The 13,083-nt window shown below is 45.7% G+C and overlaps 1 protein-coding gene across 6 annotated transcripts in view; it reads right to left on the bottom strand.

The window, feature by feature from the left end:
* Positions 1–13,083, bottom strand: part of ADCK1 (aarF domain containing kinase 1) — a 107,159-nt gene that overhangs the window by 14,517 nt on the left and 79,559 nt on the right. For 5 of the 6 annotated variants that reach the window (XM_081003874.1, XM_081003869.1, XM_081003870.1 and 2 more), the window contains one exon: positions 6,311–6,427. The exons of the other annotated variant lie outside the window; for it this stretch is intronic. In XM_081003874.1, the coding sequence (XP_080860000.1) occupies positions 6,311–6,427 (117 nt within the window). The remainder of the gene's footprint in view (positions 1–6,310; positions 6,428–13,083) is intronic. 6 annotated transcript variants of the gene reach the window in all.

Raw genomic sequence — 13,083 nt, forward strand, 5'->3', positions numbered from 1 at the left:
CATGGGGAAAGTAGATAGAGAAAGACTGAAACTGCCTTGGTCGCACTGGTTGATGATCTCCGGCGGGCTAGGGACAAAGGTGAGAGCTGTTTCCTAGTTCTGCTGGATCTCTCAGCGGCGTTTGATACCATCGACCATAACATCCTTCTGGACCGTCTTGAGGGGCTGGGAGCTGGGGGCACTGTCATACTGTGGTTCCGCTCCTTCCTCCTGGGCAGTGTTCAGAAAGTGGTGGTGGGGGATGAGTGTTCAGACCCCTGGGCTCTCACTTGTGGGGTGCCTCAGGGTTCTGTCCTCTCCCTCATGCTTTTCAACATTTACATGCAGCCACTGGGAGAGATCATCAGGGGTTTGGGGCTGGGTGTTCATCAGTATGCGGATGATACCCAGCTCTACCTCTCTTTCAAATCAGAACCAGTGAAGGTGGTGACGGTCCTGTGTGAGTGTCTGGAGGCGATTGGAGGATGGATGGTGGCTAACAGATTGAGATTGAATCCTGACAAGACAGAAGTACTGTTTCTGGGGGACAGGAGGCGGGCAGGTGTGGAGGATTCCCTGGTCCTGAATGGGGTAACTGTGCCCCTGAAGGACCAGGTGCGCAGCCTGGGAGTCATTTTGGACTCACAGCTGTCCATGGAGGCACAGGTTAAATCCGTGTCCAGGGCAGCTGTGTACCAGCTCCATCTGGTACGCAGGCTGAGACCCTATCTGCCTGCGGACTGCCTCGCAAGAGTGGTGCATGCTCTGGTTATCTCCCGCTTGGACTACTGCAATGCGCTCTACACCTTTGAAGGTGACCCGGAAACTACAACTAATCCAGAATGCGGCAGCTAGACTGGTGACTGGGAGCGGCCGCCGAGACCATATAACACTGGTCTTGAAAGACCTACATTGGCTCCCAGTACGTTTCCGAGCACAATTCAAAGTGTTGGTGCTGACCTTTAAAGCCCTAATCGGCCTCGGTCCAGTATACCTGAAGGAGCGTCTCCACCCCCATCGTTCTACACGGACACTGAGGTCCAGCACCGAGGGCCTTCTGGCGGTTCCCTCACTGCGAGAAGCCAAGTTACAGGGAACCAGGCAGAGGGCCTTCTCGGTAGTGGCGCCCTCCCTATGGAATGCCCTCCCACCAGATGTCAAAGAGAACAACAACTACCAGACTTTTAGAAGACATCTGAAGGCAGCCCTGTTTAGGGATGCTTTTAATGTTTGATGTATCACAGTATTTTAATATTCTTTTGGAAGCCGCCCAGAGTGGCTGGGGAGGCCCAGCCAGATGGGTGGGGTATAAATAATAAATTATTATTATTATTATTATTATTATTATTATTATTATTATTTTCTCCATATCTCAAAATACTAAAATTTGTAGGCATCCAATGAAGTCAAATGTTGGAAGGTTTAGGACAGATTATGCAGAGCATAATCAAATGATGGAACTCACTCTCCCAGGAATGATGGCCAACTTAGATGGGTTTAAAAGAGGATTAGACAGATTCATGGAGGAGAGGGCTATTGATGGCTACTAGCCATGATGGCTATGCTCTGCCTTAACAGCTGGAGGCAGCAATGCTTTTAATACCAGTTGCTGGAAACCACAGGAGGGGAGAGAGCTTTTGTGCTCAGGTTTCCCACGGGCATCTGGCTGGCCACTGTGAGAACAGGATGCTGGAACAGATGGGCCTTTGGCCTGATACAGCAAGCTATTGTTATGTTGTTAGCTGGTAGAATCTTATAAGCCAGTTCCAGAATCTCGCCATTTCCTGACAAAGTCCACTGGTGTTTGAAGGGGTGCTTTGAGATCTTGAGAAAAGGAGGCTTAAGGAAGGACAAAAGGCTGTTGACTGTTTATTTACAGAGGGAACAAAAGGGCTTCAAAACTGCTGTGAAAAGCTTGAATTCACAGTCGTCATGCAGGAGGGGAAGAGAATAGTTGCGATACAGAGCACATATACCTATGATGATGCACTTACATTTTTATTACTTGAATCAGAATTTTTGCTTGACATGAACCATCTCTCTAACACATCACAGAACATAAAATATTATTTCTGTGTTTCTGGGGTGGTAGCAGAAAATTACATGTACTGACAAAACCCTGTTTACTTGGTCCTCCATTTTCCTCAAGCAAGGCCAGCATCTAATTCCCACCAAGCCTCCAAATCCATAGATCAATTATTGAGCCTGTCTTGCAGAAATCTGGGGGAAATCTGGGCTGTCAGTTAACACCAAGGTCGCCATCTCCCACTGATCTAGGAGGCATCAAGCATCCCCTCACTTCTCAACAAGTAACACAAGAGTTACCTGCCGAATGTGACTTGGGTTCTGACTGGTGACTGCAATGGCAGCTGTCACTCAAACCAACGTGGGTGAGAGAGTCCTTAAAAGTGAACTGTGGGATGTGAGCCTTTGTCCTTGTCCCTCAGATCAGGGCCCACTGGTCTCGCTGCTAGCCTCTGGGTCCCCTATTTATCACTGACCATCAGGAAATGTGCAGCTCATTGTCCTTGCTGCTTTACTCTTAGGGAGTAAAGAGTCCAGAATGTTGTGTTGTAAATAAACAGCTTGCGATCAGTCAGATTTGAGACACAGAGCTCCTTTTGCTTCAGAATTTTGTTTTGTCCACTCACATCCTCCTTTCTCTTTTATTCTTAATAAAACTGCATGTGATTTTGCTTAATGGGGTCTCTTAAAGTATTCAATGCAGTTTTTTGTTTTTTAAACTGCATTGAATAAGAAATACTTAGATACTTTTATCGGTGGTTGCAAAAACCAATGATCCCTATTATTCTGAACAAAATGCTTGTTTAACTTGGAGGTAGGCTGTATGAATTGTGTATTGCTTTGTAACAATTTGTTGGGTCTCTGGACCGTAATAAAGATTGTTGTGGTTGTTTTTTGTTTTTTTTTTTTTGAGGTTCTTGCTGTTATCAGTGTGTCTTGCCTCGTGGGAACTCATCTACACTTCATCATCATCATCATCATCACTTTTGAGGGCAGGTTTCATCTCAGTTCTATTGTCATTGCTCTATTTCACACCCCCAACCTGGCTGAATGTGTCCTTGAGCTCTGCAAACGCCTGTTGCTTGCCTGGATGGAGGACCCAGAAAGAAGCTAGCCTAGTGTACTAAGGCAACATTAAAATTTATTGCTCTGCCCACCAACAGCATGTGGCCCTTGGTAGGTCGTCCAGAGGGAAATATTGCCCTTGGTCTGCAAATTTCCCCCCACCTGCTGTGTTCATGTATCTCCTTTCTCAGGACGTAATGTGACCACTACAGCTGAGTTCATGCACTCTGCAACTACAAAGCCCTTGCAGCTCTGTAACATCGTTTTTGTGATGGAGCCTGAGGAATTATATGCAAAAATATCCTTCTAGCCCCTGGACCACAGGGGCTGGAGATCAGAGTGAGAATACTTGGCTACTCTCTGATCTTAATACATTCAATCAGCTGTCATGCGCTTGACTCTATATTATGCAACGCTATCCGGCTGCCTGATCCAGGGAAAGCCCCTTTGCCTAAAGATCTCCGTTCCCAAACACACGTCCCTGCTCCTTCCCTTTGCCTTGCCCTCTACATTCATGATGCGTCTCGAGCTCTTTCCCCGCCTTTCCTTAGTCCTCCAGCTATGTTCTCATTCTAGGCCGCACTCGCACATGAATAAGTAACTGTTCCACAGGCAGATATCTCAGTGTTTGCACTTGTCTTTAGAAATCAAAGGCTTCTCTGATTAAATGCCATTACAGTCCGGCACTCGGATGGATCCAGGGAGATTAATGTGCTTTTGGGCAGCTTTAATGATAATCCCGCTACAGACGGCATTAAGTAAATGTCAGTAACCTGGTTTGAAGGGAGCTTTCACCTCAGGGATCCTTTCCATTTAGAGGAGAGAGGCTCAGCCTGCTTTTTTCAAGGCTGTGTTGCTCTACAAAAGAAAGCCTGCTTAGCACAGATTCCTCTGAGCCCCTCCCAGCAAAAAAAAATGGCAAGGCTTCTTTCAGGGGAAAGTGAGGTGGCATGCTTGCCATTGTGGGTCCACAGAGAGACTGCAGATCAATGCTAGAACATAGAGGAGGCTCCGTGTTTAATCCCCAGCACACTCAGTGTCTGTTTTTGTTCTTTAAAAAAAGAGAACAAAATAGCACTCAGCAGGGCTGAGAAAGACTTAAGAGACTAACTGCAAGGCAGAGTAGGCATTGCTGGGTGGAAGGGACAATGTTCTGAGCCAGTAAAAGGGACTTTCATATATTTATATGAGGTAGCAAAGCTGAGAAAAACTGAGATCTTTGAAAGCAATATGAAATTGCTTTACACAGAGACAAGCCCAGCATAACCCACTCTGATTGGCAGCAGCTCTTCAAGACCCCAGGAAGAGTTTTCCCCCAGGCTTTTTTCCTCGATACACTTAAAGCCTTTGATTGCTTAGAATGGAAATACTTAATAGCAGTATTAACCAGTATGAATTTTGATCCCTCTGTACTACAAACCCTCAAACAAATTTACTCCCAAGCCTCAGCTAAATGCAGAATCAACAATATGGACTCCACCACCATCACAATCCAAAAAGGCACAAAACAAGGATGCCCACTGTCTCCCTTTCTATTCATCCTGGCCCTGGAAGCCTTAGCAATTTGACTCCGGGCAGCCCCTAATATTAAGGGTGTGGAATTGAAATTGAAACAAATAAATTAGGGCTCTTTGCAGACAACCTGATGATCACGACACCAGACCCCATTATAAAAGTAACCACACTGATCAAAGAACTCAGTACTTTTGCAATGGTATCAGGCCTTCAGGTGAACTTTGCTAGATCTGAGAAAATGTGCTTCAACACACCCTCTCATATTCAAAAAGGATTCACTAACATCACAAAGATAAAACTCTGCCATACAAAATTAAGATACTTGGGGGTACAAATAACCAGTAGCCTTAACAAATTATACCTCCAAAATTGCAAGCCTCTCCAGCGACAAAGCAACAAAGACCTGAGAAGATGGAATAAATCTAACTTTACTCTCTCAGATAAAATAGCCACGTAAATATCAAGGACCTCTGCATAGTGTGAGACAATATGTCCTCCCACATTGTCAGTGAGAGCTTTTGCCTACCCTGCAACAGTGTCCCCAAGTGAATGGCTATCCTTTACTACACAGGAATGAACAGCAAACATGTAATCGGAATGAAAAGTGCCGAACTCAGGATCCACACAAAGGTTGGCGCTCAATCTGCTCCCTGGCCCTTGGTGAACTCAGTGACAGCAGACACAGAGACCCAAGTCTACTCTTCTCTGCACAGTCCTGCCCCTTCATTTGCATGGCCCCATCAAACAGTTCACATGGTAGGGTTTCTTGGTCACACCAGAATGTGACAGGAATGCTAGGAACTGTTATATACAGTGCATCTAAATGATAGCTTTGGAAGCATAGGAAGGCAATGAGGCAATGGTTCTAAGTACTAATTTCCCTTCATGCTACTGGCAATTAGTGCATTAATGTGATTTGTGTGAGCTTACTTACATCTGTGAGCAATTCCTTCTAGTGGGAAGTAGGAGAATAAAGACGTAACCTCTTGGAGGGCAATGAACACATGACTATTTCCCCCCTCTGGATATATTTTGGAATGTCTATAATTGACGCGGAGTGAACTGTGCCACAGAATAAAAAAAGATGAGAGGAGGGAGCGTCCAGACTCCGGAGACAGGCGGACAGACAGATTAAGTACAATTGATTTTGTGCCGGAGCTCTTTGATAGCTAGTCAACCAAATGGCATTTCGACACTCATCAATAGCACACAGGGGGGAAAGTAGGCAGCAGTGATTCAATCAGAATTCACTGACTTGGAGGAAGGCAAGGATGGCAGGCTGAACCTGCCCGGTTCTTGCAAATAAAGACTAGGTTCCTTTCCCCTCGGACACAAACACTTTAATCCCCCAAAAGCCAGCTATGTGCACCCAGTACACAGGAATCATTTCACCAGGCGATGAAATATGACCACATCTGGAACAGACTATGACATCTCTAAGCACACATCTTTCCTTTAGGAAATAAATTAAAAGAAAGAACTGGGACTTATTAACAAAGCATGAAACTGTATGTAAAGCAGTGCCGAAACTTCACTCATTTCATTTTGTGGGCCAAAAATAGTGCTTTTGTGGAATGCAGAAAGGGTTCCTACATCTTTTGTTTTTATTGCTATCACATTCTAAATTGTTTAATGTAAAATGTTTAAGGAATGGCGTATAAATACCAGATGGATGGATGGATGGGTAGATAGAAAGACGGACAGATCTGGACAGAGGGAACATTACCTCATTGACATTGATGCAATTTCTCTCCATGTAGGCCTTGTCATTCACCTGCCCACCTTCCATGAACTCCATGAAAAGAACACGCTTTGTTGAGAGCTCCCAATAAATCTTAGGGATCTGAAAAAAGAATACAACACTCTGAACACCGTGTGATTAAGGGGAACAGAAGAGAAAGTGTATATGCATGAAGTGCCAAGAAGTAGGAGAAATGAGCTAATCCAAGTCCTCGAAGGAAGAACACACAAAACTTTTGACAAAGGCCTTATCATAACTTGACATAAGTAAGCGCCCAGGGCAGGCCCTACCATTAAGCAGAGGGAGGCTGCTACCTCAGGCAGCTGATACAGAGGGAGATAGGGAAATAATGGACAGAATTCTGTGTTCCTTCCAAGCAACCTGCCCTGCATACCTTAAACTAGCCTGCTGCCCTCAAAAGTAGTCGAGGACACTGTCTCATCACCCACATTGAAACAAGAATCAACAGCTAGACAGCTTGTATGCATGGAAAGGAGGGGTGCCATATTGTCCTTTGCCTCAAGCAGCAAAATGTCTTAGGCCACCTTTGTAAATTCTCCATCTTGGTCCTGGCACCATCATTTCTCTCTCTCTCTCTCTCTCTCTCTCTCTCTCTGTGTGTGTGTGTGTGTTTGAATGTGTCAGAAAGCATATGGTTGGAATGATTATGAAAGCCAAAATGTGGGGAAAGGGTTGAAATCTTGGGGTGTCCTTTTAGTCTCTGTGAGTGAGGTTTCCTTACTGTATCGGCCCTGTAAAATAAAGGCCAGCATTCTGTTTCTTGTAGGAGCCAGCCAGCAACCTTACAGACCCAAACCCGAATGATGAATAAGAGACACAGTGGAAAGGTCCCAGAATTTTGCAGACTCATGGTTTACAGGAAAAGCAGAGCATATTGTGTTTTTTCTTTAAGCGGCCCAGAAGCAGAGTCAGTGATTTCTATGCCAGTTCAAGCAAGCTGGATCTTTCTGGTTTTCAAATGGAGCAAACTTGCCTGACTAACTTTTCCTCAATGCTATGCTAGCTAAACTAACTTCCGGTAAACGTAACATTCTGCTTGCTTAACAGACAGATGCACCTCACTCTCCAAACTTAGCTGGGTGAAATCTAGCTAAGTATAATGGTAAGTAAATCCACTGAAAATAGCGGGCTAAAGTCCACTGATCTCAAGTAGTATTGTTGACATTGGTTATAAACCTTTGAGCACTAAGGAAGTATTTCACACAGCACACAGCTAAACTATGGAATCCGCTCCCACAAGAGCAGTGGCAGACCTTGGGGTTTCAAATTTCAGCCGTGCCCTGTGTGATGCCAAAATTCAGTGCCCCCGTGCCTCTCGCACCCTATTCTAAATAACAGTTATGGCATCCCAAGTGGTGCCCCCAAGGCTCTGCACCCAGTGCAACCAAACTGGCTGTGCTCCCCTAAATTTGCCACTGACAAGAGGCTGTGATGGCCACAACCTTGGATGGTTTTATTAAGATGAGACTCATTCATGGAGGAGAAAGCTACCAGTGGCTACTTATGTTCTACTTCCACAGCTGGAGGCAGTATGCTTCTGAATACCAGTTGCTGGAGGCTGCAGGAGGGGAGAGTCCTGCTGTGTTCAGGTCCTGCTGCTGAGCTTCTGATAGGCATCTAGTTGGCCACTGTGAGAACAGGATGCTGGACCAGATGGACAATGGCCTGATCCAGCGGGCTCTTCTTCTATGTCTTTATGCATAAGTCAGAGCTTGGTAGTAGAGCAAATGCTTTGTGTGCAGAAGATCCCTGGTTCAATCCCTGTAACTTCCAAGTAAGGCACAGGAAAAATCCTGTCTGAAACCCTGAAGAGCGACGGCTAGTCAATGTAAACAATACTGACTGACCAATGGCTTCATTCCATTTAAGGCATTTTTATATGTTCACATACTTATTATACAAGTGTGTCTGGATTCACCTGAGGACATGGCATTATCAAAGACCTGCAAATGTGTGTCTGAACATGTCATGAATCTGCAGCGACCTGTGCACCTAGCATGGTGAATGTGTAACCCTTTTCAGGTTGTTTGACCAAACTGCGGGAGGCAGCAGAAGACAGGAGTGCCTGGCGTGCTCTGGTCCATGGGGTCACGAAGAGTTGGACACGACTAAACAGAGGGACGTGGGTGGCGCTGTGGTCTAAGCCTAGGGCTTGCCGATCAGAAGGTCGGCGATTCGAATCCATGCAAAGGGGTGAGCTCCCGTTGCTCGGTCCCAGCTCCTGCCAACCTAGCAGTTCGAAAGCACGTCAAAGTGCAAGTAGATAAATAGGTACCACTCCGGTGGGAAGGTAAACGGTGTTTTTGTGTGCTGCTCTGGTTCGCCAGAAGCGGCTTAGTCATGCTGGCCACATGCTGTACACCGGCTCCCTCAGCCAATAAAGCGAGATGAGCACTGCAATCCCAGAGTCGTCCTCAACTGGACCTAATGGTCAGGGGTCCCTTTACCTTTACCTTTAAATGACTAAACAATAACAACCTGTTGCATATGTCTGAATTGCAGAAACCACCGTCCAGGGGAGAGCCCACATCTCTTGTTTGTTATGCACAGTGCACACATAGCATTGTTCTGTCAGTAATAAATAATCCTAATCTGTATTTCAGCAGCGTCCCTCTGAGCACAGATGCAGCCAGGCTGACAAGACCCATGCAAAGGCCTCCAGGCTATCACATCAGCTATTGGCGGGGGGGAGGGGGTAGTGCCTCATAAATAGGAGGATCCTTGCAAAAATCCTGAGAGATCATTAAGTCCCTTCCTGCATACAGAGCACCATTTTCAGTCGCAGCATCTTCCATTTCATCTGCCTGTCAGGACTCAAGTGAGATCAGACCTGCAAGCAGCTCAATGGCTAGGCCAGAGACTCCTGGAGATGGCCGCTGAAGGGGCCAGAGGTAAGCAAGATAGTCTGAGGCAGGCAAGTGGACAAAGCCCAAAAGGAGCAACCACATGTCTGAAGGGCCTGAGGCATGCAATGTAATCTGATAAAAGCAAGCAAGAAGCAAAGTTCCAGTTGTCAGCAATGCAGGAAAAGAAAAGGCATGGCAAGGTGAGTTTAGATTGGCACAGAGCATAAGGCACCTGGGCCTAGCTGCCAGAATCCCTTTCTTTGAGTCTTACACCACCTTCCATAAACCTATGTGTTAACTGATCTTCATTCCTGGTCTTTCTATCAGGTGCATCTAAGAGGTGTCTTCCAACCACTGTTGGCCAATTACTGATTGTCTCCCCCTGGTGTTTTTTCATCTTCTTACTGTGGTTTTCCAACTACTCCCATCACAGCACCAGTTGGGTAAAGAACAGGAAGTAGAACACTGAGAGAGAGAGATGTCTCAGCTGCTTTGCTCTGCTTCCTGGAACTTATTTATGAAGTGAAAGAATGAATGAACAAAATCTTGGTGAATTTAATGCTCCTTACTCCCAGGTAAATGTGTATAAGATTGTAGGCTGAATCCTATACACCAGGGTTGGCTAACCTATAGCTCTCCAGAAGTTTAGGGCTACAACTCCAATCATCCCTCACCATCAGCCATGCTGCCTGGGGATGGTGGGAGCTAGACTCTAACAACATCAGGTGAGCCAAAGGTTAGTTACTCCAACTATACACATACACTTGCCTGTTAAAATAATCAGGTACGTTTGGGATTGAGAGAACTATATTTCAATGCTCCACTCCAACTTCTTTTTCATGCAGAGTGGGGAGCCTCTGCCCTGGAAAAAAACATAGCTCCAAAATTACAGAAATTTCCATTTCTGTGCCACTGCTCCTTAGTCTGGGTTTGCAAACTCACTTTCTCAAGGGCTACAGAACTACAGCACTTTTCACCTTCTCTCAGACTATAGCACATTGCAGAATACTTGCTGAAGCCATGCATTCAAAATGAAAGGAAGGTACCTAAAGCTGTAGCCCTGTTCAGAAGAAGAGCCTGCTGGATCAGGCCAATGCCCCACCTGTCCTTCCAGATGCCCGTGGTTAACAAGCAAGCAGGATTTGAGCACAAAAGAACTGGCCTCTCTGTGGTTTCCGGCAACTGGCATTCAGCAGCATTGCTGCCTCCAGCTGTGGAGGCAGAGCATAGCAATTGTGGGTAGTTGCCATTGATAGCACACTGATTCCCAGCTTTCCCAGCCCCTGCTGTTACCATGCGCTGGCTCTTAAACCCACTGATCCCAAAGCCTGTAGCTTATTTTAACCCTGCATCAACATTTATCCCCATTCCAAAATTTACAGCAGCAGTCAATGGGCCTTATTAAGCTGTGCATAAGTCTCACTCGCACAAAGTCATAGTCCTTGGCAAGCTTAAATGATGCACAGACATTTGGCCCTAATGCTTGCACATGGAAACAATTTATCTCTGGCTTTACAAGCTCAACTGGGTTCATGGTAAGAAATCCACTTCCCTGCTGCGCTATGGGTGTTGTTGTTGGGTTTTTTTAACTCTGGGGGTAGGGGGAATTACCAGGAAACAACTCCCTTGTTGCCTTTGGGGTTGATGAAAACGTCTTGGAATCGACGGGTTGGACAGGGGAAATCTATTATTTAGCCATTTTTGCAGCAATTTGTTATTATTCCCTGAATCGATATTGCAGTGGCTCTTTAACCCAGAGAGGATGTGATTGGCTGTCTCCATGGGGATTTGCTCCACACTCTCTTACTTGTTACAGCAGCAGCAGAGCTGCTCTCCAAGGCGCAACACTCTTGATAAACATTCGCTTAGAACAAGCCATCAGCCTTTGGCCTTTTGTGCCCTTTTAAGGCCTGTTTGCTTAGCATTACACATGGAAGAATCATTGCAGAGTGTCGCTGGGTTGCAATCAAGTTTTAAAAGAGCTGGCATCTGTTTGGCCACCATGAGAACAGGACGTTGGACTAGATGACATAGTGGCCTGATTCATCAGGCTCCTCTTACATTCATGGGGCTCTGAATGTATAAGCAAAGGCTTTTGCCTAATGTTTTTTGAGAGAAACAAAAGGGTAGCAGCAAATTGCACAAGTGCTTATGTAGGCAAAGACATACCTGCATAAGTGTGCCTGTTTGCAATATCCAGGAATGTGTACATGTGTCAATGAATGTACACAAAAGCAGAAGGGGCACACACACACAGCACAGAGGGAGCAGCCTGGCTCATGCGACGTAGGAGCTGCAACATTGCTCCTGCGCAGGGGCCTACAATCGTTTATGAAGGCATGAACCTGGCAAGTGCACAGACCACTATAGGTCTATGTGCAGGAGCAATGTGGCAGCATCAGTATATGAGCACTCTACAAAGTTGGCCATTTCTCAGCAATGGCAGCTGAGGAATTCAGCCTCTATCTTCACACATGCAAATCTATGTATTGGATTATACCTATGGTAGCAGTATACTCCTATTAGTGTGCACATGGCAACCATGTGTGATTGCACTGGCCTAGATTGCTATAGGGAAGTGAGTGTGTGTGTGTGTGTGTGTGTGTGTGTGTGTGTGTGTGTGTGTATGTATATATATATATATATATATATATATATATATATATGCACACAGATAAGAAGAGTCCCAGTGGGTCAGAGCAAAGGCCCATTTAGTCTCACAGCAGTCAACCAAAGGCTGACGATGGGGATGATTTAATCTCTATACCCCTGACATGCCAAAATGGCTTCTAAGCCGTTTGCAACAATAAAACTAGGATGCCAAAATGGCAGGCCCAAAAGCAGGACATGAGTGGGACAGCACTCTCCCAACTTGCGATTTCCAGCAACTGCTATTCAAATGCCTACCTCATAGAGATACACTACTGAGAAATTTTTAAGGAATGCAACCCCTGCTCTTACTTTTATTTCAGTTCCTTTCCATTGTTGTGAGGAAATAATGAAAGGGGCCTTCTGATGGCCTAGTACAGTGGTACCTCTGGTTATGAACACTTCTGGTTACAAACGCTTCAGGTTACAAGCTCTGCTAAGCTGGAAGTAGCTGCTCCTGGTTGTGAACTTTGCCTCAGGATGCGAATGGAAATTGCGCGCCAGAGGCGCATTCTCAGCAGGAGGCCCCATTAGCGAAAGTGCGCCTCAGGATAAGAACAGTTTCAGCTTAAGAACGGACCTCCGGAACGAATTAAGTTCATAACCAGAGGTACCACTGGGGTTGACAAGAATAAATCCAGAGTGTGGGGGGCGGGGACTTGAAATCTGTCCTAAGGAGCAGCAACAACCCCTAAGATGATTATTAGGTTTGATTCCCTACCTTTCAATCCTGCAAAGAAATCTTGAACTGTTCAGAATGGTGGATCCCCACCCTCACCCCCAGCTGATCCTTGCAATGCACACCAAAGGAGATCAGGCCACTGTCAATGCCAGCCATGCAACTAGCTTTCTGCTGAAAAGAGCAAAAAGGATATTTGCTTCTCGTAGGACCTCCTTCCCCCTCTGGTTTAGAACTATAATAATTAAAGTAGTACTAAACCAAGGGTTCAGGAAACTTCCAGTGAAGCATGCCCTTAGCCGCATGACCAACTGTGGCATCAGACATTATTTCATTACAGTGCCAAGCGGTAGCCTCAGCAAAGCAGCAGAAGGATAGGGATGTCTTCCAAGCAGTGCTGTAGGTTTTTGTTGTTATTTTTTAAAACTTATTCTGAGTTCTAACAAAATGGTTATGATGCTCCTGTTACGATATAGAAGCAATGCGGCCGCGAGCTGGTAGCTTGAAAGTAAAACATAATGGGAATGTTGGGACTGTTCCGTGGGAAACAGAGGGACAGTCAA

This window comes from Podarcis pityusensis (genome assembly GCF_964106645.2).
Source record: "Podarcis pityusensis genome assembly, chromosome: 1".
NCBI classification, from domain to species: domain Eukaryota; kingdom Metazoa; phylum Chordata; class Lepidosauria; order Squamata; family Lacertidae; genus Podarcis; species Podarcis pityusensis.